Source organism: Delphinus delphis, chromosome 6 (assembly GCF_949987515.2).
Source record: "Delphinus delphis chromosome 6, mDelDel1.2, whole genome shotgun sequence".
In the NCBI taxonomy this organism is placed as follows: Eukaryota; Metazoa; Chordata; class Mammalia; order Artiodactyla; family Delphinidae; genus Delphinus; species Delphinus delphis.
In genome coordinates this window covers 10,814,690-10,841,827 of record NC_082688.1, presented here as the reverse complement: position 1 = coordinate 10,841,827, position 27,138 = coordinate 10,814,690, and the positions used below count along the sequence as shown (strand labels likewise).

At 54.1% G+C, this 27,138-nt stretch overlaps 1 protein-coding gene across 1 annotated transcript; it reads left to right on the top strand.

Annotated features, from left to right (window-relative positions):
- Positions 1-432: 432 nt before the first annotated feature.
- On the top strand, positions 433-27,138 carry ADGRD2 (adhesion G protein-coupled receptor D2). Its single transcript, XM_069540733.1, is given in 23 exon segments — positions 433-468; positions 807-870; positions 1,227-1,439; positions 1,757-2,304; positions 2,306-2,399; positions 2,804-2,902; positions 3,268-3,353; positions 3,625-3,639; positions 3,642-3,908; positions 5,084-5,195; positions 5,928-6,062; positions 6,543-6,666; positions 7,086-7,191; positions 7,804-7,811; positions 14,930-14,970; positions 16,153-16,265; positions 17,484-17,577; positions 17,782-17,891; positions 18,173-18,326; positions 19,067-19,195; positions 19,268-19,390; positions 20,216-20,407; positions 26,888-27,138. Coding segments are annotated over 23 exon segments (3,114 nt in total).

The following is a 27,138-nucleotide window of genomic DNA, read 5'->3' as shown; positions in this document are numbered from 1 at the left end:
AGAAGCCCAAAGGACATGAGGAAGCCTACAGGGCCTGGAGCTCGCTCTCCCTCCCTCCCCTCGCACCCCAGGAGACCCTGCACTTTGTTTCCACCACTCTCTGGCCCGTGGACAGCTGCTGCCCTCCTCCCCACCCCCAACCCCCTGTCAGCTCACCAGGGCTACAGTGTTTCCCATCTGCGGTCTTGGAAGAGGCTCCTGGAGACCATCCCTTTGTGCAGTAAATGTCATCCCCACTGGGTGGGCCATCCCATCCTGGGCTTCCAGCCCAGTGGGGTCTGGGAGCCAAACAAGGGGCGAGATGACAGAGCGGGTAGCATAGCAAGGCAGGCAGGACAGTGAGCTGCTTTCCTGTGCTTTTTTCCTTCCCCAGTCCACATTGGCCACGCCTATGATTCCTGCTGTTCCTCGCCTGCCCCTGCTGGATCCAGAATGGCCCCCTGGTGCTACTGCCTCCTTGCCCTCCTGGTACCTGAACTTCTGGGAGGCAGAGGGGTGTAGGGGAGGAGGCCAAGGGGACTCAAAGCTGCTAGGGTTCCAAGTGGCCACCTCACATCATGAGGTAACTGCAAAGGTCACACAAGCTAAACCCCTGACGTAGAAATAAAAACATCCACCGGATGCTAGGAAACAGGCTCAGGGCAATGAAGTGACCTGCCCAAGATCACCCTCTGGGTGAACCCAGGTCTGACTGCAGGGCCTGCAGCCTCCACTGCACCCCACTGGAGCACACAGTAGGCATTCAATAACTGTACACATGGGCGTGGGGACCTGACTCAGACCCCACCTCTCTTCTTCTCTCTCAGATAAGGAGTCTCTCTGGGACCCATTCCAACTCCCCAGGTGAATCAAGGAACCCTTGGGTCACAGGTTGGTATGAGGGATGCCACCGAGAGGCTCTGCCTGCCCCCAGTTCAGCCAGCCCGTGGCCCATGTGCTACACCGGCCTCGAATGCAGAGGAAGGGAGGAGGCGCCATGTAGTTCAGCACCCCTATAACAGGCCCTGGGCTGAAAGCATCACTCATGTCCATCTCATTCCTGCCGCTATACAGATGACAAAACAGGCTCAGCAAGGGGACAAAACTTGCTAGGTCATAGAGCATAGCTAGGGTTCAGCCCCAAATGACTCCAAGCTCAGTGTCCTTGGCCCTGCCTACCCTACTCACCCTGCAAGGGTCAGATGCCCACACACTTCTCCCACGTTGACCCTCCTCTCGCCCTGCAGCTCCAGTGGCCCCTGGAGAGGTAGTGGAGACTGCAGATGAGGTATGCAAGTTCCCAGGGCAGCGGCTGAGTTGGTGGCAGCCCCAAGAGTCCTGTGAGCAGCGGTTTGGCCACGTAGTACTGCAGCACCCAGATGCGGTCCTCACTCCACGGCTGCCTGACCCCACCTGGGTGGGCAAAAGAGAGGCCCCTCTGCAAAGACCCCCGCAGAGGCGTGAGTGTGGGCCGGGGCCTGGGAAGTGAGGGCTGGGGGGAGGGGGCTTCGGTGACCTAGAGATGGCAGCCCACCGTGACAGTCCTTGTGGATTGAGCCCAGAGGAAGTCCACATCGCATCTCAGGTTCCCTTGTCCTGGACTGAAAGTAGAGGGTTGACTCCTGGGCACGGGCACTGGAGCCCCATTTCTTCCTTCCAGAGGGAGGGAGGAACCAGAAGCGCAGAAGGGGCCCTACAGCTGCGCCAAAGGGCCGTCAGAAGCAGGACGGTGTGTGCAGCTGGGGAAACTGAGGTCGAGGCCCGTGTGTCCCCGGAGGCGCGCGCACGGCGGCCGCACTAACGTTCGGCGAGAGGACCGCGGGCCAGGCGGCGTGGCTCCGGACGCCTCTGCCGGCGCTCGGGGCGCTGACAGCGTGCGTGCACGTGCAGTGGAACGCCGCTTCATCCGACGCGGCCGCACTCTTCTCCCTGGCTGTACCCGCGCTGGCCAACGCGCTGCAGCTGCGCGCCTTCGCCGAGCCGGGCGGCGCCGCGCACGCGGCGCTCGCGGTGCGCGAGCGCCACGCGCCTTTCCGCGCTGCCTTTCGCGCGGATGGCCGCTGGCACCACGTGTGCGCCACGTGGGAGCAGCTCGGCGGGCGCTGGGCGCTGTTCGCCGACGGGCGGCGACGCGCTGGGATGCGGGGCCTAGGCGCGAGCCACCCACTGCCACCTGGCGGCATCCTCGTTCTGGGCCAGGACCAGGATTCTCTGGGCGGCGGCTTCTAGGCGCGTGACGCCTTCAGCGGCAACCTCACCGACTTCCATCTGTGGGCCCGGGCGCTGAGCCCCGCGCAGCTGCACCGGGCACGGGCCTGCGCGCCGTACCCCCGGCGGCCTGCTCTTCCGCTGGGGTCTGGGCGCCCTGGACGTCACACCCTCGCTGCTACCGCCGGTGCGGGTGCAGCTTCTCTGTCTGGGTACGGCCCGCCCAGCCTCCTGTTTGTCAGGCCCCGCCCACCTTTTGGCTCCACCCCCAACCTCCTGGCTCCCATCCGCTTCCCTTCCGACTGGGGGACCCAGCCCACCTCTTGCCCACCGGGCCACGCCCACCTCTGGCCACGCCCTCTCCAGGCCTCCAGTACCTCGGGCGTCCGCCCAGTCCTAGCAGCCTGAATGGGCTCGCCCCCTGGCGACCTTGCTCCTCCCAGTGTTGGCTGCAGCACTGCTCTCCCAGGTTCCCACGTCGCCCCCTAACTCCGGGACCGCGCGTCCTGGCGCCCCCTCAAGTGTGCAGGCGCCTTCAAGGCCCGAACGGGCTGTGGGTCACAGGGACCGATGGGAAGCCAGGATGCAGCCCTGACATCTCTCCCACCCTGGCCAGTGCCCTCAGAGTAATGCCCTACGTAGGACCCTGGACCCCGCACCGAGGGCTTTTTGTTTTGCCTGCAGCCTCTGCACTTCCTCTGCTGCTACCGGACAGGTGCGCCCTGTCCGGCTATGCCTTGGGCTCTGCTGAAGGGGACGCTGGGTATGGACCAGTGTAGGCTAAGGGGGAGCAGTTGGCACAGCCTGGGAATTCAGAATCTTCTCAGAGTTTTGGGGGCCTCCACGGAGTCTAGACCACAGACAATGGGGCCATACGGAACTGGGGGTGAATCCCAGCTGTGTGGGAGTCACCTCGAGCAGGCGATTTTGCCGTTCTTTGCTTGTTTCCCCATCCAGGACACCTAAGGCTCCAGACACACAGCCGTCAGCGTGCGCTTCTTCCCCGAGCGGCACAGGGGGAGGGGGCACCTCTGCGGAGGATGTTGCCCAGGGCTCAGTCTGGCATCCACTCCTTTGCAGAGACCTACCAGCAGCTGCAGGACGCCCAGTCATGGTCTGGCCAGGATGTTATCAGCCAAGTCAATGCCTTGGCCAATGCCATTGTGGTGAGCCCCGTCCCAGGAGGCTGGAGAGTCTGGGGGCACTGTGGGTGGCATCCCTGCACCTCAGTGTCCTCACCTGTAAAGGGGACACCCACCTAATGTGTGTGCAGGAATTAAGGTTGTTCATGCCCCCTATTCTGGAGCCTCTGAGAGCTGGGGGCTTGTGACTAGTTAGACCCACACCCCCCAAGAAGACTGGCAGAGGCCAAGTACAGCCCCTTGCGGGGGGTCCCCTTGAGACAGACCAGCAGTCAGCAGCACTTCTGCTCCACAGCTCCTCCCTGACCCTCTCTCTCTGAAGCCCACGGAGACCTGTCCCTGGCCGAGGCCTCCAGCTTCCTGGGAATCCTGGAGAGAGTCCTGACAAAGGAGACAGCTCCACTGGGGCCAGCTGCGCTGCTGGCTGTCATGCACTTCCTGAAAAGTGTGGCAGCCCTTGGGACATGGGAGCCAGAGCCCATGACTCGGCCCTGGGAGCAGCTGGGCCAGGCCGTCGTGTCTGGGGCCAGCCTGGTCCTGGAGGAGCAGCAGGCTGGTGTGTGGCTGTCAGTCAGCGAGGTGAGGCTGGCAGGGCTCGGTGGGGCAGGGGCCTGGGCTCTGGTTCCTACCTTGCCATCGACTGTGTAGCCACGGGCGAGTCAGCACCCATCTCTGAGCTCCATCTCTCCATCCATCAGGAGAAGCCCTTCTTCTGTCTGTTTTATAAGTTGAACTTCCACATACAACTGCTCTTGAACAACTTCTGCAGTTAAAAATTAAGAGCCACTAGTCAATAAAGGCCTCCCATATCCAACAGTCCACTGACCACCTTAAGCAGGAGGTCCTCTCTGCTGAGTGTTCAGCCATGGAGAACAGAAGAGACAGATGGTGAGGGTGTTGGAAATCTCATCGTGGCAGAAGTGGCTGTAGGCCTGGGAGTCATCAGCCCAGAGAGGGAGAAAATGAGGGGTCATGAACATTGCCTGAAAAGCTCTGGGGCTTAAGAGGCAGACATGGTCCCCCTGTGACTTCAGGACAGAATTCAAAACTGGGCTTGGGGGTGGGGTGGGGATGGCACACACAGGAGGCTGGTTCAGTGGAATGTTCGCCTGTCCAGGTGATGCTCCTCATCCTAGGGGATGTGTAAGCCCACATTTTACTGGGGATCTGAGACACCGTGACAGACTGGGGAAAACTGGCCTCTGGACCTCAGTTTTCTTCCCTGGAAAATGGGGATGATCATACCTGCCTTGCTTAGGCAATGGAGAGGAGTAGGCGTCTATCAGGTCACTTGCCCACCACAGAGGAGGTGTCCCATTAGTGCATGTTCCCCCTCCCTGTTCTGTCCTCACCCCGCGTGGTTTCCTTTTTGGAACCTAAAACTTGAGCACCTGTTAGAGATCTAACACTGAGCCAGACCAAGGAAGCAGGAGGCACGGCCCTGCCTTCAGAGTGTACCCTGGTTGGCAAGCAACCTGCCAGCAGGCAGAGAGCACTGTGAGGCCTTCAGCTTGACTAGAGGAGGACGTGGCTTAGGAGAGCATTGGAGAAGCCAGAGAAGGCTCATCAGGCAGGGCCTCAAGTGTCAGTCTGAGGAGCCAGGACTTGATCCTGGAGGCCCTGCAGAGCCACTGAGGGTCTGGAGCCTGCAGGCCACCTCACAGATCATTGAGATCCTGTTAACCGCAGTGGTCAGGGCAGGCAGCTGTGGGGCGCGGCGTCTGAGAGAGGGCTGAGTTGCGGCCTCCTCCCAGGTGGTGGGCGGACCCAAGGCCCTGGTGGTGAGCGAGCAGCGCCTGGCGCCCCTGCTGAGCACCATGCTCACCTCTGAGCGGCCCCGAACGCACATCCAGCACCACCATGCCGGTGAGCCTGACCACCACCCGTCCCACACATCTGGCCTCCGGGTGGGGCCTGGGCTCACACATCCTCCTCAGCCCTGGTCACTGGGAGTTCTCGGACTCCCACAGATACTCCATTCTCTTTCCTGCCTTTGCCCATGCTGTGCCCTCGATCCAGAACACTCCTCCTTTCTTGGTCTCCTAGCAAACTCGCATACATCCTTCAGAACCCTGCTTGCGCACCAGCTCTGCCAGGAAGGCTCCCCAGTTCTAGCTCTCTCCCGATAGTTCCTCTCTCCTCTGTTACCCCGGTGTTTTGAACATATCTTTTATCGCCTTTATGGTAATTACATAATAGCACCTGAAGTTCTCTGAGTGCCAGGGCTATTTCTGAGTCATTTCTGCATCTCAGGTTCAGACCCAAGGGCACACTCAGTGAGTGTTTGTAGATTGAGTGGGGTAGCACTTACAGTGGAACTTCAGGTAAAACTTGGGTCCTTCAGGTGCCCAGTGGCTTCTGGCAGCTCATTAATATTCATGTCCCATCCCCCCAGAGACTCCCCCTTCTCAGTGACCCCCTCTCCCTGACTTGGAGAAGACAGACTTACCTAGGGTAAGTTGCTGAACCTCTCTGTGCAGGAATGGTGGCCTCCTAGGTGTGTGGCAGGGAGAGGGGAAGCAGACCCTGCCAGCACGGCCAGCCCAGCAGAAAGACCTCCCTCTTGAGGCCCAGCCCCTGAGCCCCATTTGCTCCCAGGCCTGGAGTTGCGGAGCCTATGCTTGAGGGAGACCAGCACGGAGGGCCAAGTGTTCACGATGCCCGGTGGGCATCCAGAGGGGCCTGGCCACATCCTCACCCCTGCTGCTGAAGTGAGGCGGCTCCTCAGGAAAGGCGGGTGAGGGAGAGGGGTGGTGGAGTCCTGTTGGGGTCTGGGGCAAACCTCAGCCCTCACAGCTGCTAGCTCTGCTATTTTGAATAAGTCACCTCACCTTTCAGAACTGCCTCCTCATCTGTAAACCTGTATTGCTAGCACTCGCCTCGGGTTGTCATAAGCTTAAAGCGCCTGCCACATGGTAGGTGTTCACTTAGTCCCCTCCCCTCAACCACACGTTTTCCCTCGGTGCCATCCAGGGGTGGAGGATTAGGATAAGGGGCAAAGGGCTTTGCAGCCGGCAGCTTAAGCACATCAACTATGGCTGGTTGAAATTCTGACTCTGCCACTTATTAGCTGTGGGATCTTCTGGAAGTCATTTAACCTCTATGAGACTCAGTTTCCCTATGTGTGAGGTGGGCAGAGCATTTCCCTCAGGACCAACCTGTGGTGCTTGCTCAGTCACTGGGCGGGTCTTAGGCCCCCTTCTATTCATCCAGGCCTCTCTGGAGTCACCATGATCCACAGCTGGTTCAGCTCAAGTGTCTTCCAGTACACCCTGGGGGCCCCTGGCCGAGAGCCCCAGGCCCCTGACACCTCTGAAGAGGCAAGCAGAATGCAGAGGTGAGTGGGTCCCACCCAGCAGGCAGCTGAGGGCCTGGATCCCCTCACCAGGGAAGGCTAGGCCTCCATCCCCTCCCAGAGCCCCCATTCTGTTAGGCATATCTGCCCTTGGCAGCCCAGGGCCAAACCTGCTCCCCCCTGACACACACAGATTTCTGGGCCTGCCAAAGATGGGCTGGTGGGAACATGGCTCAGCTCCTGCCTGGGGTCCTGGCTTCAGTGCTGACTCTCAGGGAGGGAACAGGGCTTACTCAAATTACCAGAAAGAATGGAACCCAGCTGCCCTAATTCCCAGCACAGGACTTTTCCACAGAGGGTATCATCTGTTCTGCAGGGGCCTGGGTGACATGACCCCAGACATGTATGACCTCTCCCCCACAGATACCTGGTGCCCTTAAAAGCTCCCTTTCTCCCCACAGGTTCCTAAGCACCCAGGTGGGGTCAGCAATCATCTCATCTGAGGTGTGGGATGAAACCGGGGAGCCCAACACGGCTGTGACCTTTCACCTGCAACACTGGGTGCAGGTACTGGGCGATGCTTCTGGGAAACAGCCACCTGGTACAGTTATCCTGGTTTGGTGCCCCCCGCTACATCCCAGTATTTGTTCACTGGACAACCAAGGTCTAAAATGTTCAAGAAAAATACTCATCCACAAGCCATCCCATTGTCCTCGAGAGAGGGGGAAGGGCAGTAGTGCATTGCACACTTACTTTATGGCGGGTGCCTTAAATAAGCAGCATTCATTTAATCTTCCAACGGCCCATTCCACAAAAGTGAGCTTGGAAGAGGTGCTGTGCCTGGCACCAGCTTATAAGTGGCAGAGCTGGGATTTCATTATAGGTCTGCATGACTTGAAAAACTGGTGGTTCCCATCAGATAATACAGGGAGATATGAGAGACCTGCACTGCAGTATGCTTCATAAGCATAAAAATAACCTAAATGTCCATCAATAGGGGATTACTTAGCCTTATAGAGCTATAAAATGGAATATCAGCTGAGGTTATGTAAAGAATGAGGTATTTTGCTGTAAATTGACAAGAAAAGATCACCAAGATACGTCATTTAATTCATTATTTGTAATACACAAATTCCTTCTCGCTTTTGAAGCTTTAGAGCATTTCAGAGAAAGCTAAAGTCTCCTTTGCTCAAAACCACCAATCCCGGACACACACACACCCCCCACAGCTTATATCTTTTGTATATCATCTCAAGACTTCTTAAAAATCAATTTCATTAAGGTATATAAATCTACATAGACTAAAACACGCATTTTAAGTGTATACCTTGATGAGTTTTGACCAGTGTGTATACTCATGTATCACTGCCACAATCAAGGTATAGAACTTTTCCACCTTCCCAAAAGGCTTCTTCGTGCCCCTTCCCCGTCAGCCTTCCCCACGCTGACCCAGGAAATCACTGCTCTGTTTTCTGTGACTCTAGATTGTCTGTCGTTCCTAAAGCTTCGTATAAATGGAACCATACAGCGTGTGCCATGGTCTGGCTTCTTTTGCTCAGGTGGTATTTTTGAGTATCATCTACGTTGTTGCCTGTTTCAGTAATTCACTCCTCATTAGTGCTGTGTAGAATTCTGCTATATGGATAGACCATAATTTGTTTTTCCTTTTACTTGTTTTTTTATTAATTTATTTTATTTTATTTTATTTATTTATTTATTGGCTACATTGGGTCTTTGTTGCTGCTCGCGAGAGTTCCCTAGTTGTGGCGAGCGGGGGCTACTCTTCCTTGTATTGTGCGGGCTTCTCATTGTGTTGGCTTCTCTTGTTGTGGAGCACGGGCTCTAGGTGCGCAGGCTTCAGTAGCTGTGGCGCACGGACTCAGTAGTTGTGGCTCACGGTCTCTAGAGCTCAGGCACAGGCTTAGTGGGTCTGCGGCATGTGGGATCTTCCCTGACCAGGGCTCCAACCCATGTCCCCTGCATTGGCAGGTGGATTCTTAACCACTGCGACACCAGGGAAGACCTTCCATTTACTTGTTGATGGAGATTTGAGTTGTCTCCAGTTTGAGCTGCTATGAATAGATCCACTATGAACACTCATATACAGCATTTTTGTGGACATATGATTTCTTTCTACTGGGTGAATACCTAAAAGGGGACTTTCTGGGTTGTATGATAAATATATGTATACATTAACTTCCTAAGAGACTGTCCAACTGTTTTCCAGAGTCGTGTACTATCTTACATTCCCACTAGCAGTGTGTGAGCATTGCAGTGTTCCATACCTTTGCTAACATCCTTAACTGCCTTTTTAATATTGTTCATTATAATGGTTGTGTACTGATGTCTCATTGTGGTTCTAAGTTGCAATTCCTTCAAGACCAATGATTTTGAGCATCGTTTTCTACACTTATTGCACATTCATATATCTTCCTTTGTTAAATATAAGTTCAAATCTTTTCCCCAATTTTCATTTTTTTAATTAAATAAATTTCAAGATGAGCCACTGGTTTTTTTTTTAATAGGAAATGCTCTTTATTATTTTTTTCCCAAAATTTTGCATTAGTCTGCTGTTTGCTTTTCTGATTACTGACATTTCTGCACATAAGCCATATAGATCCTCTCTTTTTAAATTTTATCTTTGTACTCCCTCACTCTTTTTCTCCCTGCCCCTGCCACACCACCACTGGCAACCACCAATCTGTTCTCTGCATTTATGAGCTTGATTTTTTTTTTTAGAGTCCCCATATAAGTGAGATCATACAGTATTTTTCTTTCTCTGACTTATTTCACTTAGCATAATGCCATTGAGCTCCATCCACGTTGTTGCAAATGGCAAGATTTCATTCTTTTTATGGCTGAGTAACATTCCGTTATTATACACCACAATTTCTTTATCCATTCATTCATCAGTGGACACTTAGGTTGCTTCCATATCTTTGCTATTGTAAATAGCCATGAACATCGGGGTGCATATATCTTTTCTGAGTTAGTATTTTCATTTTCTTTGGATAGATACCTAGAAGTGGAATTGCTGGATCGTATTTTTAATTTTTATTCTATTTTTAATTTTTGGAGGAACCTCCATACTGTTTTCCATAGCGGCTGCACCAACTTACATTCCTACCAACAGTGTATGAGGGTCCCCATTTCTCCACATCCTCTCCAACACTTGTTATTTCTTGTCTTTTTGATAATAACCATCCTAACAGGTGTGAGGTAATATCTCATTGTGGTTTTGATTTGCATTTCTCTGATGTTTAGTGATGCTGAGCATCTTTTCATGTACCGGTTGGCCATTTGTGTGTCTTCTTTGGAGAAATGCCTATTCAGATCTTCTGCCCATTTTTTAATCAGATGGTTTGGGTTTTTTGTTTTGTTTGTTTGTTTGTTTCTACTATGTCAAGGAGCTTACCACCTATATTTTCTTCTAAAATTTTTATGGTTTCAGACCTTAAGTTCAAATCTTTAGTCCATATTGAGTTAATTTTTGTTTATGGTGTAAGATGGTAGTCAAGTTTCATTCTTTTGCCTGCAGCTGTCCAGTTTTCCCAACATCATTTATCGAAGAGAATGTTCTTTCCCCGTTGTATGTTCTGGCCTCCTTTGCCATAAATTAATTGACCATATATGCATAGGTTTATTTCTGGGCTCTCTATTCTGTTCCATTGATCTATGTGTATGTTTTTAATGCCAATACCATACTGTTTTAACTTCTATAGCTTTGTAATATAGTTTGAAATCAGTAAGCATGATGCCTCCTGCTTTGTTCTTCCCCAATTTTTAAATTATTTGTCTTATCATTGAATTGTAAGAATTCTTTATATATTTTGAATACAAGTCCTTTGTCAGCTATACATTTTGTGAATAATATCTTCTAGTCTCTGGATTGTTTTTCACTTTCTTGACAGTGTCTTTGGAAGATAAGTTTTGAATGTGATCAAGTCTGGTTTATCAGTTTTTATCCTGCATGGTTTACGCTTTTTGCATCCTATCTAGGAAATCTTGCTTATCCCAAGGTCACAAAGATATTCTCAGAGAAGTTTATCATTTTAACCTTTACATTTACGTCTATGATTTATTTCAATTCATTTATGTGTACTATGTTGGGTAGGGGTTAAAGTTCATTATTTTTCCATATAGACATCCCATTCCAATATCATTTGTTGAAAAGATTATTCTTTCTCCCATTGAATTATCACCTTTGTTGAAAATCAATTGTCCATATACGTGTAAGTCTGTTTCTGGGCTCTCTATTCTGTTCCAGAGATCTATACACTAACCCTATAGTGTTGTGATTAATGTATCTGTATGGTAAGCCTTGAAATCAGGTTGTGTAAGTCCTCCAACATTGTTCTTCCTTTTCAAAATTGCTTTGGCTAGCCTAGGGTGTTCACATTGCCATATAAATTCTAGAATCAGCTTGTTAATGTCTATGGAAACACCTGCTGGGATTTTGATTGGGATTGCATTTAATCTCTCAAATTGAAATAAGATGATGAACTGGCATCTTAACAATGAATCTTCCAATCCTTAATCAAGGTATATCCCTCTGTTTATTTAGGTTTTCTTGAATTTCTCTCAGCAGTGATATACAGTTGTCAGGGTACAGGTCTTGAAGGTATTTTGTTAGATATACCCTTTTCTGTAAATGGTATTATTTTCTTAATTCAATTTTAAATTGTTCATTGCAAGTATATAGTAATACAATTGATTTTTATATAATGAGATTGTGTCCTGCAGCCTTGTTAGACTCACTTAGTACTTCTGGTAGCTCTCTTATAGAGTTCTTAGGATCTTCTACATCCCTGATCATGTTGTCTGCAAATGAAGACAGTTTTCTTTTCTCCTTTCCAATGCATGTCTTTTTTTTTTTTTTTTTTTTTTTTCCCGATTTTCCTTCCTTGGTGCAGTGGCTAGGACCTCTAGTTCAGCATTAAATAGCAGTGATGAGACCAAATAGTTTTGTCTTGTTCCTAACTTTAGGGGGGAGAGTATTCAGTCTTGAACCATTAAATGTGATGCTAGCTGTGGGCTTTTTGTAGATGCCCCTTGTCAGATTAAGTTCCCTTTTCTTCCTGCTTTGCTGAGAATTTTTATCATGAATAGCTATTGAATTTTGCCAAATGTTTCTTCCACATTGATAGGATCATATGGTTTTCTCTTTTATTCTGTTAATATAGTAAATTGCATTCACTGATTTTCAAATGTCAAACCAGCCTTGGATTCCTGGGATAAACCCCACTTGGTTATGGTGTATTATCCTTTGTATATATTGCTGGATTCAATTTGCTAATATTTGTTAAAGATTTTTGTGTTTATATTCTTGAATATGTAATATGTTCTGTAGTTTTCTTATACTGTCTTCCTCTGGTTTTGGTGTCAGGTTAATCCTAATCTCATAAAATGTGTTGGGAGTTCTCTCCTCCTCTGTTTCCTAAGAGAGTTTTGCAGAATTGGTATTATTTCTTCCTTAAATGCTTGATAGGCCAGTGAAGACCAGTGAAGTCTTTCGGGCCTGGTGTTTTCTTTGTGGGAAGTTTTTAAAGTATGAGTTATTTCTTAAATGATATAGGATTGTTTGGGGTGCTTTATTTCTTCTTGAGATGGTTTTAGTAATTTGTGCCCTTTAAGGAAATTGTTCCTTTCATCTAGGTTGTTCAATTCTAGCAGGAAGTTGTTCATAATAGTCACTTATTATCCTTTTCACATGTGTAGGATTTATAATGATGTTTGCCTTTTCGTTCTTGATCAGTTTAGCTAGAAGTTTACCGATTTTGTTTATATTTTCAAACAACTAACTTCTGAGATTGTATTTAGATATTAATTATATGAATTAAAATACATTAAAATGAAAAATAAATAAAAGTAATGGATTGCTCATTGTGGCAAATTTGGAAAATGTAGAAAAGGATAAAGAAGACAAATCCTATTACCCAGAGATAGCTGCCCTAAACTTTTCCATGTGTTTCCCTTCAGCCTTTTTCTGGGTACATAATACTATATATATATATATATATATATATTTTTTCCCTTTTGCAAAATCAAAGCCCTTGCGCTTTCAGCTGAGCCATGTAAACATTTGTGTTTTTCATTTTCCCCACAGGCGTTTTCTGCATTGTCTCTGTCACAGATGTCCCTTTGCCATCCTGTCCTTTCTCACCTGCTGCTTGATCCTAGCAATGCGTAGGCCTTGACTGCGGCCAAGTCCAGAACCGCCCACCCCCTTCCCAGGGGATGGTCCAAAATGAACTTGACCCCTTCCCCTCCATGCATCCAGAGTATCTGCAGAGTTTTTTCTATTACAATTAACCCTGCCTAACCCTGTAAAAATCCTCACTTATAATGTGTTTTGATTCTGGTGACTGTCTCCTGGGGATACATGGCCAGGTATGGAACTACTGGACACCAACAGTGTTGTGGCTTTTGAGTGTATAAGCTGCACTGATATTTCAGTTTGTGCCACTTGAAAATGCTACCAGCGGTGTAACAATCGTCCATTTTAAAAGCAAACAGCAGGTTTTCTTTGTGTTCCAGCACCTAACATAGTACCTGAGACCCAGGAAAAATATTATGAGTGAATGAATACATGTGGTAATAATTCAGCCAACCCAAGGAATAATATGTTCCCTGGAGGCAACGTCACTGAGTGTGGAAGGAGCATGGAGTCGACCAAGTCACAACCCAGTCTAAGCTCTCTGCTGTGTGACCTCGAACAGATTAATTCCCCTCTCTGAGGCTCACCTTCCTCATCTGAAATTACATAAATTTATACCCGTCCCCTAGGTTGTTATGAATATCAACAACAATAAAGGACATGAAAGTACTTTGCAAAACACAAAGTATCATATTCTAGTGAGGTGATGTTGCTGTTACCCTCCCCAGTCGGGACAAATAGCCCAAGTCCTGAGCTCAGGCTGCCTCCCTGCTTGGTCTGGGACAGGTACCACCTGCCACCTGATGTCTTCTTTCTGCTTGATGACATAAAGTCCATAGTGTTGTCATTGTTCATTACAAAAGAACTAACATGTTCATTATAACACATTCAAACTGAGACCTAACTATTGTTAAGTTGGCTGTGTGTCTGATTCCAGACCTTTTGTGCATGTGTCTTCACAATTACATAGAACCTTATTTTTTTTTTTAACCGTAAATGGGCTCCTACTATGCAGAATGTCAGGCAGCTTTTTCCTGTACTGAAAAACATATGGCGATGCTGGAGAGGGTGTGGAGAAAAGGGAACCCTCTTGCACTGTTGGTGGGAATGTAAATTGATACAGCCACTATGGAGAACAGTATGGAGGTGTCTTAAAAAACTAAAAATAGAACTACCATACGACCCCGCAATCCCACTACTGGACATATACCCTGAGAAAACCATAATTCAAAAAGAGTCATGTACCATAATGTTCATTGCAGCTCTATTTACAGTAGCCAGGACATGGAAGCAACCTAAGTGTCCATCGACAGATGAATGGATAAAGAAGATGTGGCACATATATACAATGGAATACTACTCAGCCATAAAAAGAAAAGAAACTGAGTTATTTGTAGTGAGGTGGATGGACCTAGAGTCTGTCATACAGAGTGAAGTAAGTCAGAAAGAGAAAAACATATACTGTATGCTAACACATATATACGGAATCTAACAACAACAACAAAATGGTTCTGAAGAACCTAGGGGCAAGACAGGAGTAAACACACAGACATAGAGAATGGACTTGAGGACACGGGGAGGGGGAAGGGTAAGCTGGGACGAAGTGAGAGAGTGGCATGGACACATATACACTACCAAATGTAAAACAGATAGCTAGTGGGAAGCAGCCACATAGTACAGGGAGATCAGCTCGGTGCTTTGTGACCACCTAGAGGGGTGGGATAGAGAGGGTGGGAGGGAGACGCAAGAGGGAGGAGATATGGGGATATATGTATACGTATAGCTGATTCACTTTGTTATACAACAGAAGCTAACACACCATTGTGAAGCAATTATACTCTAATAAAAATGTTTAAAAAAAAAGATATATATATATATATATATATATATATATATATATATATATGGCGAGCTCTTTCCCCAACAGCAGATAGAGACCTGTGTGTTCTTACTAGGCAGAGCATCCTGAAGGGAAGACTCACAGTGGTTTGTTAGCTTGTTAGCTTGTTCCAAGGATTTCGATATTAACCATAATGCCAACCTGAAACTCTACTCACGTCACCTTCCTTCTGCCGCCCTGCCGGCATTCTTCTCCAGTCCCTGCACCCACGACCCATGCTGGGCAACCCCCTGGTCCCTCAAACGCAGGAGGCCTCCACATCCCCCTGCATCGTCTGGCCTCTCTCCTTGCCCACATGTGCTCACACACCTGCCCTGTCCCTGTTGGCTGCCCTTAGGCCTTCCCTCCGAAGCTGGTGGAGCCTGTCTGTGCTTTCTGGAACTTCAGCATCGGGTGAGTTTCCAAGTTCTTTCTTTATTATTTTTTTTAATTTTTAAATTTTATTTATTTTTGGCTGTGTCGGGTCTTAGTTGAGGCATGCGGGATCGTTGTTGTGGTGTGTGGGCTTCTCTCTAGTTGTGGCGTGCGGGTTTTCTCTTCTCTAGTTGTGGTGCTCAGGCTCCAGCCTGAGCTGTTGTGGTGTGTGGTGTGTGGGCTCTGTAGTTTGCGGCACATGGGCTCTCTAGCCGAGGCACACAAGCTCAGTAGTTGTGGCACACGGGCTTAGATGCCCCGCAGCATGTGGGATCTTAGTTCCCTGACCGGCGATCAAACCTGCGTCCCCTGTGTTGTAAGGCTGATTCTCTACCACTGGACCACCAAGGAAGTCCCCCAAGTTCTTTAAATAAGGCACTTGAAAAAACAAAGACATCCAGGGACTTACCTGGTGGTCCAGAGGTTAAGAGCTGCGCTTCCACTGCAGGGAGCCAGGTTCCATCCCTGGTTGGGGAACTAAGATCCGCATACCCTGCAGTATGGCCCAAAAAATAAAAATTTTAAAAATTAAAAAAAAAGCGTCCGTTCTACTTGAGGATGAGACAGGACTCAAGCATGTTTTTGGCCTCCATTCACCAACTTCCTTGCAGGGGTGGTTCCAAGCTCCACTCAACTGGGGACAAGCTGGGGCAGGAGAGCCTGTTACCCAGGAGGCAGTGAGCTCCCTATCATAGTAGGTATGTAAGCCTACTCTGTGGGGTACCTAGGAAGAGACTCATCTGTGGAATGGGTGTTAGAGTTGATGAGGGAATGAACATCAATCACTGTTGCTTAGTAATTAACGCAGTTAATCAATGGTGATCATTGGTATCATCCCCATCCTCCTACCATTCCTGAGAAAAGTACATTTTACAGATGAAAAACTGAGACCCACGGAGGGGCAGTGACTTGGCCAAGGTCACATAGCTGGTTAGAGGCAGGGCACTGAGGGACGCCAGGCTTTGGGGAGAGGCTTTCCCCTGCTTGCCACCTGTCACCCAGCCCCATGTCCAGCCCATCTCTAGAGCCCTCTGTTCACTATTCACCCCAAGCCCAGACTCAGGGGGCTCCTGGGCCACCACTGGCTGCTCCGTGACTGCTCTGTACCAGGACTCAACCACCTGCTTCTGCAACCACAGCGCCGTCCTGTTGCAGGTGTACGACGTCCAGGTGAGTACTGGGGAGGGGGCAGGGAAGCAGGGGAAGTGATGTCAGAACCAAGTTTTAAAGGATGCACAGGAGTTGAACAGAAAGGCATTCCAAGCAGAGGCCCCTCTGAGCAAAGGCAAGGAGGCTAGAAACGGCAGACGAGTCACGTTCTAGAACTGCAATGTGTCTGGGGCTTCCAGTGCGATGCCCGGGGTCAGGGGATGGCAGTGAACAAGGTAGGCATGGGTCAGATGGCACAGGCCTGGAAGGCCAGGCCCACGCGCTTGGATCGTGGTCCTGTTGCAGAGGGCAGATGTGGAAGAGCGTGAAGCAGGCGTTAGATTTACATGAGGGAGGCCGCTGGTGCGGGGAGTGAGGCTGAGGTGGGGACCAGGGGGGAAAAGCAGTTCGGGGGCTGCGGGCCTGGCCTAGGAGAGGGGAGGGGCCCCGGGCCAGGGAGCAGTGGGGAGATGTGGAAGACTGGCTGAGGAGGAGGGGTGACCTGGGCCACCGGGAGATGAGGGACTCGTCTCAGGAGGCACAGGTGGGCAACGGGTTTGCAGGTCTGTGGAGTCTGTGGTCCGGTGCTCGGGGCGGGAGGGGTCTCAGCTGGCCCCAAGAGCCAGTAGGTAAAGCCATGGCCAAGGTGAGGTTAGAAGTAAAATGAGTCGCGACTAAAGACAGGCCCCTGAGAGGCATTTGCACTTACAGCCTTGGGGGGAAGCCACATTCCAGGAGGAGGCCAAGCAAGGTGGGCTCGCTGGACCAGAAGGGGACTCACGTTGAGTGAGACGGTGCCTGAGCCCAGGAATGCTGGGGTCACTTGGCCTGTTCGGGAGCACGCTTGAAAAACATGCTACCGAATGCATTTTACCTGTAAAAACAGAGCGTGGACGTCGGACACATCGTGAGTAATCCGTGCCAGCTCCCTGTCCCCCTCAGTGGGTGGTTGTCACATGCCACCCCTCCTCCCCATGGGCATATCGGTGGTCACTTACAGTCTAGTGCTTCTCGGTATCTGAGGAGTCTGTGAAAGTTGGGCCCCTCTCCAGCAGGAGAGGACATGCAAATGCTCATTATCAAGTCGCTGTGTGCAGGCCTGGCCATCCCTGCTTCACGGCAGAGAAGGCGGTTGAGGAGCCTGGGAGCTGCCGGGGGGTGGGGGGTGCGGGAGAGTGTCCCGCCGGGCCAGGGCGGTGGTGGGGCTGCTGTCATCCGGGGTCTCTGTGCCTCCCACAGAGGGGCCCCGACGGGGCGTCCCTGCTGAGGACGCTCTCGTCTGTGGGCTGCGGTGTGCCCTGTGCCCTCGCCACCACCTTCTTGCTCTTCCTGGCGGCCGCGTGAGGCAAGCTCACCACCTTGCCTGGCACCCTGGGCCCGCCCTGCCCCTCGTGGGCCTCCACGTCCCTCCTCAGGTGGGTGTCCATCCTCGGTCCTAGAAGCCCCTGTGGAGCCGCCCTTTCCTCCTTCACTGGTCGGTTCACCGGGACGCAGGTGGGGCGGGGGGGGGGGGTCCTTGCTAACCAACTCCTCTGCCTGTCCGGGGTCCCCCAGTCAGAACGAGCCACAGTCCACAAGAACCTCACCTTCTCCCTGGCCTCCGCCGAGGGCTTCCTCGTGGCCAACGAGTGGGCAAAGGCCAACAAGGTGGGCGGCCAGCGGGTGGGCTTGTGAGCTCAGGGGGGCCTGGGAAAGCACCTTCAGCCTTTTCTAGGTTGCCCTCCATATCTTCACTTGGCTCCATTTCCGGAGAGGAGTGCGGCCTAGAGAGGAAAGACCCTGAATGTTGGAGCTGGGCCCAGGGCACTGCCCCAAGACCCTACCCGCTCATACTGCTTTGCGCTGGCAATGCCAGGCACGGACAGGGGACCCAGGGTGGACCGCACCCATGACCGGCCTCCGTGGGGACCCCCCACCCTCCCACACAGTTGGCGTGTGTGGCCGTCACGGCAGTGATGCACCTCCTCTTTTTGGTCGTCTTCTCCTGGATGTTGGCGGAAGGGCTGCCGCTGTGCAGCAAGGTGGTGGCTGTGCGCATGCGCCCGGGCCCCAGGAAGCCGCTCTGCTACGCCACAGGCTGGGGTGACGCCCTTCTGCTCCCCACTCTTGCTCTGTTCCCCTCCACCCTGCCTCGCGTGGCCTCTGTTATGTCCAACACTCGCCGCCCAACACCCTCCTCCACCGGCACGCAGCGCCACCCAGTGGCCAGCGCCCGTGTCTGACACAAACTCAGCTCCGTCGACCTCCAACTCTACCCAGCTCCAATTCTTCTTCTTCTTATTTTTTTTTTTTTGCGGTACGCGGGCCTCTCACTGTTGTGGCCTCTCCCGTTGCGGAGCACAGGCTCTGGACGCGCAGGCTCAGCGGCCATGGCTCACGGGCCCAGCCACTCTGCGGCATGTGGGATCTTCCCGGACCAGGGCACGAACCCGCGTCCCCTGAATTGGCAGGCGGACTCTCAACCACTGCGCCACCAGGGAAGCCCCCAGCTCCAATTCTTAATCCTCCTCCACTTCAACTGCCTCAGCTCCCAGCCCCCGGCACTGCCTCCCTAATCTGAAGCCAGCTAACCCCACGCCAATCGCCAGTTTCCAACTCTGTTGATTCTCAGCCCTAAGGCCTCGACTCAATCTCAGCTCTTCCGCTCCCCAACTACTAGGGGCTCCAGTGCCACCCAAAATATCAGGACCACCCAACCCCACTCCCTGGATCTCCCAGTGCCGCCAGTACACCCACTACTATGGGACAGCTGGAGGATGCAGCTCTGGACGGGGGCTGGCTCCCGAGAGACACGGTCCTGAGGTCACCTCTTCTTCCCCTAGGCGTGCCTGTGGCCATGGTGGCCATCACCCTGGCCGTGTCCCGCCATGACTACGTGGCCACTGGGCACTGCCAGCTCAATGTGCACACAGACGCCATCTGGGCTTTTGTGGGGCCCGTGCTGGCTGTGAGCGGGGAGGCCTGGGTCCCCTGCAGAGGAGGGACGTGTCGGGGAAGGGGGAGGGTACCCCCACTGATACCAGATCTCCAGGCCAATACCTGCATCCTGGTCCGTGTGGTGATTGTCACCGTGTCCAGGGCCCGCCGCCGTGCCCGCACGCTGAGCCCACAGCCCTGTGTGCAGCAGCAGATCCCGATCCAGATGTGGTGAGGCCCCAGACTGGGGGAGTCAAGAAGAAGTGGGGGGAGCCAGGTGTGGCCACGTGTGCTTATGAGTGCAAGGCTATAAATGAGCATATGTCTGCAGTGTGTCTGTGCTGCATGTGCACACATGCTCATGCGTGTGGGCGTGTGGAAGTCTGTGCCCATGCGTGTTACCTGTGCGGATGGTAATTGAGCCTGTGTGTATATGACGCGGGGTGTGGACACCAGCCACTGTCCTGGGGACTCACCTTCTGCAGAAAGCACTGATGGCCTGGTGGGGACAAGGTAGAGGAGACCCCCAAGTCAGGCAGTCCCTAGAAGTTCAGGTTCAGGGTGAGAATCTAGGTCTCTACCCCTGCCAAGAATCCCCCTCAGTCTCCAGGACCGTATCCTGCTGGAGCGGGCACAGCCCCCCAGCCTTCCTCCTCACCACCACCCCTCTGCCAAGGGCAGGGCAGCCCAAGCCAGTGGGGCCTGAAAAGCCAGGCAGCCCCAGGGGTCCCCTTCCAGACTCCATGCCCCCTGGACCCACTGTCCAGGCCTCAGCCCTCCCCCTGGACAGCTGCCACTCCCTTCCTTTGAGCCCCGCTTGGGACTGGGACCCTATCTCCCCAGTGCCACTACCCCTACTTCATGCCACTCTGGGTGTCTGAGAAGGGGCCACCAGGTCCAGCTGAAAGTTCCAGCTATACCTAAGTCCTGAGCCTCAGTCTCCAGTCTGCAGCCCCGACCCCTCTCCAGGCACCTTCTAAGGGCTGCCCTCCCCAGAACCCCGTGGGGAGCCCCCTGGCCCCCTGGCCTCCCTCAGTCCAGCCTGCTGTCCCGCGGGGCCACCGTGAAGCCAGTGTTGGTCCTGCTGCCCATCCTGAGCCTGACCTGGCTAGTCAGCATGCTGGTGCACCTCAGCCCGGCCTGGGCCTATGCCACCGTGGGCCTCAATTCCTTGCAGGTACTTCCGGGCCCAGGGCCCGTGTGGGACCAGGGCTCCACCATGCACTGGAGCCCAGAGGGCGTGGCTGGTTTGTCAGGGGGCTGGGGAGGGAGTGTCCTTTCTGTCATGGGAGTCACCAGCAGCCTCAGGGACACTGTCAAGGGGAGGGCGGGTGAGGGGGAGAGTGGAAACAAACCTCCAATCAAAGAGCAGTATCTCAGGGAGGATTTGGGGGCCCATTTGGCAGGTGAAGAATCTGAGGCCCAGAAAGGGGGTGGCTAAGATGCCTCGTGCCCTGACGCTCAAGGGCGCAGCAGAAGTTCCAGTCCCCAGGCCGTGCTAGAGCCACTTCCGGCCTCGGCAGGAAGCTGAGGATGGAGGTGCAGGACACCAGGGACCTCTCCCCTTGGGGTCTGTGGATGGCCTACTGTGGGGCAGCATGAGCTGCTCCATCGGTGAGGACAACAGTTCAGAAAAGGTTTTGGCTGGAAGGACATGACCCACATAAATGAAGCAGTAACATGGGACCGCAGGAACCCCCATGTGTGCCTTTCAGGTCCTGTGTCCTGGAGCCACAGAGATGGGTCAGACTAAGCCCTTGTCTTCAGGGGGTTTGCAGATCTATGGGGGACCCAGGCACAGACACAAACAGCCACAGCCCTGGGAGCTGAGTGCTGGGAGGGAGGTCAGTCCAAGGAGGGCCCAATCCGCCCCCGCCCTGCCCTGCCCCTCAGCCTCCCTTGTACCCCCCAGCACCTCTTCCTGTTGTCTGCACTCCCCACTCCCAGCTCTGCCGAGCCCAGGTCCCTCTCAGGGCTGAAAAGTGAGGTGTCCCACGGATTGACAAAGACAAGCTCAGGAAATCAAGTGCAAACTCTGTCCAGGGTCCCTGCGTCCCAGAGCTGGGCTTCCTGCTGATGGATGCCTACGTGCTCTGAGTCCTGACCAGGATCATATTTATATCTCTGAACAGGCCTTACAAACGGGGAAACTGAGATTCCATGGCCTCACAGTAGGAGGGAGCAGCGCTGGGGCCCAAGTTCAGAGTCTGTGTTCTCAGCCATCAGGATATTCAGCTTTGACCGCAGAGGGGCCTGGTTCCTGGAAGAGCTGCCGAGGCTGGGAGTGTGGGTGGGGAGCTGGGGTCGGGGGGGCACCCTCATCCAGTCAGTTATTCATCCATCCCTGCGAGATGTTTTGAATGCCCACTAGAGGCCAGGCACTGTGCTAGGCGCCAGGGACACAGCAGCAAAGGAGGCTGCAAAATGCCCTGTTCTTGTGGAGGTGACATGAGTCGGGGAGGCAGACGATGCCCAAGACCAGGGAGTGAAGTGTTAAGGGAGGGATGAGGCAGGAAGAAGGGAGGGTGCAAAGGGGGTTGGTCTCCAGGGTCCTGATCCATGTTGTCTTCTCCCCCTGGGCCCTGGGGACTCGCCACTCTCTGCCAGGCAGGCATGGGAATGGAGAGAGGAAAGGACAGGGGCGGTGGGAGATAGGGGGTGCAGACTGCTCAGGGAGGATGGAGGTTGTGCCCAGAGAGGGGCCGGGAGAGTGAAGAAAAACTGGGGTTCCAACGCTCTTCCTAAAGAAGCACGGCTCCCAGAGACCTGGCGGGGCCTGAGCAGCTGGAGACAGAGATGGACACAAGAGAAGCCCTTCCTCCAAGCCCTGCACTCCCAGAGCTCCGCGGGCTGGAATTCCAGCTCAGCCCACTTAGCAGAGGGACCCTACCCAGGTCTCTCCACCCTGCCTCAGAGTGGCGAGGGCACCAGCATCCTGTTGCTATGGCAACTACTCCAGCTCCATCCCTGCCTGTGGCCCTCAGGTGGGCAGAGCTGCAGCCAGGGAGCCAGAGCCACCATCACCACGCTGTCTGCCTCCCTCTCAGGGCAGGTCCTTTCCTCTCCCAGTGTCTCATTACTTCGTCTCTGTCTCTGAGTTTTCCCTGGGATTCTTTCTCTGTCTTTCAGGCTCTGTCACAGGCTCCTGTCCCTGTCCCCACCTCCTCTGGCATGGACCCACCTGGCTCTACATCTCCCCTTCTGTTGGGCTCTGACCCGCTGTCTCTTGGTCCCTTACCCTGCTTCTCCCTCTCTCTGAGTGTCACCTCTCTTGCCCCCTCCCAACCAGCCTCAGAACTTCAGGTCTGGTAAAGGAGGGGAGAGGCTGCCTTATGGGGGAGTCAGAAGGCATGAGACCTGGGCCCACTCTGATGTTCCTGTGACTGTCTCAGGGCAGGTCCCCAAGTTAGGCTCAGAGCCGTGTTCTCTGGGTCCCTCCCGGCTGCTTCCCTCCCCAGGCCTGGCCTTTCCCTCTCCTCTCTCTTCCATCATACCTGCGGTCTCTCCATGTCTTTCTCTTCCTGCCCCACCTCCAGCCCCGTCCCTCTCTCACTCTGTCTTGGGCGTAAGCTGGGCAGGACCTGCCCAAGGTGACCAGGGAGCAGGCCTGGGGCTGGAGGGACTGAAATCTGCTCTGACTCATTCATTCACTCTTGGTGATTTGTCTCCGTCTGGCCCCTGTGCCAGGTTTTGTGGTGGAAGAGCAGAGCCTCACTTCTGCAACTAGCTGTAGCTCACACCTACCCTGCCTGAGAGTGTTGTTGGGAGGCCTGCACAAGTTGAGACAGGCCTCAGTTTCTACATCTATATAAAGGGGGGGATCATATTCTCCACCTCGTGGCACCGTTCTGGGGTTCCACTGGCAAGATATTTGCAAAGGGCAAAGCATAACACCTGGCACACATCAGGAGCGCCGTGAACGTGAGCACATTTGTGTCATTCGGTCATTCAGCACGTACTTCCCCGGCGCCTCCCGTGCTGGGCTGCATACTGGGGAAAGTGGTGGAACTCAAGATCGAGGAACCCACCCTTGGGGGTCTCAGCCTGAGGGACGGACAGACACCAAAACCACACAACCACAGCGGGCACGATTGAGGCTGAAAGGCTAAGGGGCAGTCGGGGCCGTATGGGGAGGCAGAATGGGCACTCCCTGGAGGCAGTGATTCTCAGCTAATACCTGAACGCTGTGTGGAGAGAGGGGGAAGAATGTTTTAAGTCAGGGGAGCACAGTGGGATCAGATGGAGGGAGACATGGGGTTGGGAGAGCTGGTGAGAAAGGGGACAGGAGGGAACATGGGGGCCAGACTGTGCAGGGTCCCTAGAGCTGTTGTGAGGAGCTCAGACTTCACCGCAGGGGTACTAGGGAGCCTTGGAGGATGTTAGGCAGGTGCTGGTGTGGTTGGGTTGGAGTGCATCTGTTTGGGTGTGAGGAGTGAGTAAAAGGAGACAGGATGGGGGAGGCTGTGCAGGGGCTTTGGAGAGAGCAGAGGCTGGGTGTGGGGGGCTGGGAGGCCCAGAGTCTGTCTTAGGGGCAGAGTTGGGGCTGGTAGCAACCCAGTTGGTGCCTGGGAGCCAGGGGGAGTAGTCAGGCTCTGGGGCTCCAGCTCTCAGCCCTGGGAAACTAGAGGGCCTCAAGGAACCCCATGTCCCCTCACCTGTGTCCTCTTGGGGAGGAACTGTTACATTGTCCAGGGGGAACCTGAGGAAGTCCTAGGCTCCACATGCTACCCGCTGAGTCACACTTTTGCTCTGTCTCCTACCCTGGGCCCCAGGGTCCCTCTCCATCAAATGGGGAGAATGAATCCCCCCACCCCCAACCATGGAGCTGCTGTGAGGGTCAAGTGTCACCCCAAGTGTGCTGGTGGTTTGTGAGTGGCGAGGCCGTAGTGGTCCTCGCATGTGTGGGAAGGAGCCAGCTATGACTCAGCCACTGTGCTGAGTCCTTCACACACAGACGGAAGCAAGTCCTGGCCTCTTCCCCACTTTCCAGATGAAGAGACAGAGGCTCCAGAGGAACTCAGCTAGAGATACAATCAGAATGCAACCAGGGTCTGCTGTCCCTGGACCTGATTTAGCCTTGGAGCTTCCGGAAGGTGTCGCCTCTCCCATTCCCCACCCTTGCAACATGGTGAGGGTGTGAGGATGGGGCAGGTCAGGGGGGTGGGGCTTGGAGGGATAGAGGGCAGAGAGGCTGCCTCTTGACCAGAGACTGAAGGCAGGGGGTCCAGCGGGGCAAGGCCCCTCCTGGTTCTCTCTGCCACAGAATGCCACAACTGCCTGCTCCCCATGGCGGACTGGGGGGCAGGGCAGGATTTGTGTTCATCCTCCTGTGTCTCTAAATGTCTCTGGAGGTGTGTCTGCTGCGGTGCCAGGCCAGACACTGGGGGAAAGGGGATGGGGCTCCCAGGTAGTGACACCCACCCTCACCCCGAGTCTGTCCCCAGGGGGCCATACATCTTCCTGGTCTATGCAGCCTACAACACGGGGAGGTAAGTCAAGGGATACTGGCTGCTGGAGGGTGGGATGTGGGTGGAGGCGGGCAGGGCTTACTTGCAGAGGGCTCTGCGACTGGCCCGTGGAGGTCAGGAGAAGGTCCCAGGCCTGACCCTGGCCCCATCCTCCAGGTCCAGAGCGTCCTGCAGAGGATGACTGAGAAGGCGGCAGCGGAGGCATTCACAGTGGGCAGGCCGGGGGTCCGTGGGGTGGGACGGTGGGAGGTCCCACCTACAGCCGGATCCCAGCGCTGATGCCCTTTCCTTTCAGGCTCGCTCCTGTCCCGCGGGCCCGGGGTTCCACCCTAGGCCCTCACGTCCCTGGGAGGTGGCCCGTGACAACCCAGTAGTCTTGGCTCCACCCTGAAGACACCTGGCTCTTAGAGGTAACACCACACCACCCTCAAGTCCAAGTGCCACCTGGTGCGTCGGTCTCCCCAGTGCTCGGGCTGAGCTAGGAGGGCCACGGCAGATTCCATTAGCCCATCTTAAAGACAAGGAGACTGAGGCCTGGGGAATTCTGCAACTGCGGGACCAAGGGGATGGCTTAGAAAAGGCTCCTTTCCTCCCATCACCACCACCAGGGAACAAGGGTCCCTGGTGCCCATCCCAGAGGCAGAGCTTGCCCAGGGTCACTTTCCCTGGGTTTCCATGCAGAAGGGATGTGGAAGGTTCCCAAAGGCAGGTAGGTGGATGAGGTTCAGGGCCCTGAGATAGGGCACGGGTTGAATGACTTAAGGGTCAGGCCAGGAATTTAAATCCCAGCTCTTACTTCCCCTGCTCTGTGCCCTTGGGCAAGGTCTCTCTGGGCCCTAGTCTCTTCATCGCTAATCTATGAGGTAAACTTTTGAGTGGATTCTTAGGGTCTTTGATAATGAGGTTCCTGTCCAGGGTGGGGGGAGCAGAGAGAGAGCTTCCTGCCTCAGCCTCCTATAAGTTCACCTGCTGGAGTGTTTTCCCCCTACTAGGGACGCACGGCCCCAGGATCCCCACAGCGTTCTCCTCCATTGCAGAACCCAAAAGACCGATGAGGCTGGGACAGGGGTGGCAGGACTCTGCCGAGGGGCTAGCAAGTGTGACCGGCAGGGTCAGGGAAACCACAGGGACCAGGGCGGGCCTGGGGTGGGGCTTCCCCTGGGGATCCAGAGGGCCCGTCCCTCAGTTACCAGGCTGAAGGGGGCTGGGAGCGGCTGGCAGAACTTGAATGCCAAGGCCACTGGGGATAGAAGAGTCATCACCAGGGTAGCCGAGGGCCCCCAGAGCAAGGGGAGCAGGAGCCGGGCCCCCGCCCCCGACAGACCTCCTCTGTCCTCAGGCCGTGCAGCTGACCACATTCAGGGCTTCAGGTGTAGCTCCCACCTCAGGGGGTTCCCCTTTTCCCTTTGGCGTCCCGACACCCCCTCAGCCCCACTGTACTGGAATGGAAGTGATTTGAGAAGCAACCACAGCTGACCTCCCACAATTTGAGGGGCTCTTCCCCTCACTCCGCTCCTTGCTGGTGCCTGAAAGTCCCCCTTAGCGCCCTGTGGGCTCTGTCAGTGATAATGCAGTGCTCTGGGGAGGGGCTTACTCAGGGAGTGAGTCTGGGACCCCTTCCCAGGCCGGCGCTGCCGGGCTCCAGGCCTGGTGGTCTGAGAGGCTTCCAAACCCGGTGAGGAGCAAGTACTTTCCCAAGACCTCAGTTTCCCCAGCTGGACAGCTGACGGGGGCGTGATGGGGGGGCCTGTGGGTAGCAGGGCAGGGCCAGGACCACCTAGGCCCCGCTCAAGGAGAGCTCGGCCTGGCCTGAGGGGAGCCTCAGGGACCCTGGTCACTGCCAGCCTCTCTGGGCCTGGGTTCCCACAGTCTTAAACCAGAGACAAGCCTATGAGGGGCGGGCTTAGCACTGCCCAGCCCTCCAAGCAGGGAATTCCTTCCCACCAGAGCAAGAGGCCTGCCTATGGAGCTCTGACCGGGGCTGAGCTCTGAGCTAAACCCGGGCATCTGCTGACTCCTTTCATGTGGTGACCTGGGGAAAGGGGGGTGCTGTCGCCCTCCCACTGTGCAGATGAGGAAGCTGAGGCATAGAGAGGAGCCCTGACCAGCCAGGGTCAGTGGCAGAGCTGGGGTCAGGGCCCCCACCCGCGCAGATGAGGAAACTGAGGCACAGCAGTAGTCACGTGGGGGTAAGCGTAGGCACATTTGAACCCAGGTCTGTATGACCCCAGACCCCCACCTGGCCTCCACCCCTGGCAGGTGTCCCAGTCCTTCTGAGTCTCAGCTTCCCCTTCTGCAAAATGGGCTGGAGGCGGCCCCTGCAGGCCTGCCTGGAGGGCGCAGGCGCCCTGCAGGCGGTGGGCGTTCCGAAGGGGCCGAGAGGCACCCCCCACCCCCCCCACATCGGCTTCCAGCCCCCCACCCCGCCCCCGCAGGCGCAGCGTCTGTGGGAACAAGAGAGCCGCAGCGGTGCCTCTGCACTCAAGCGACAGCGCCTTTGTCTCTGCTGA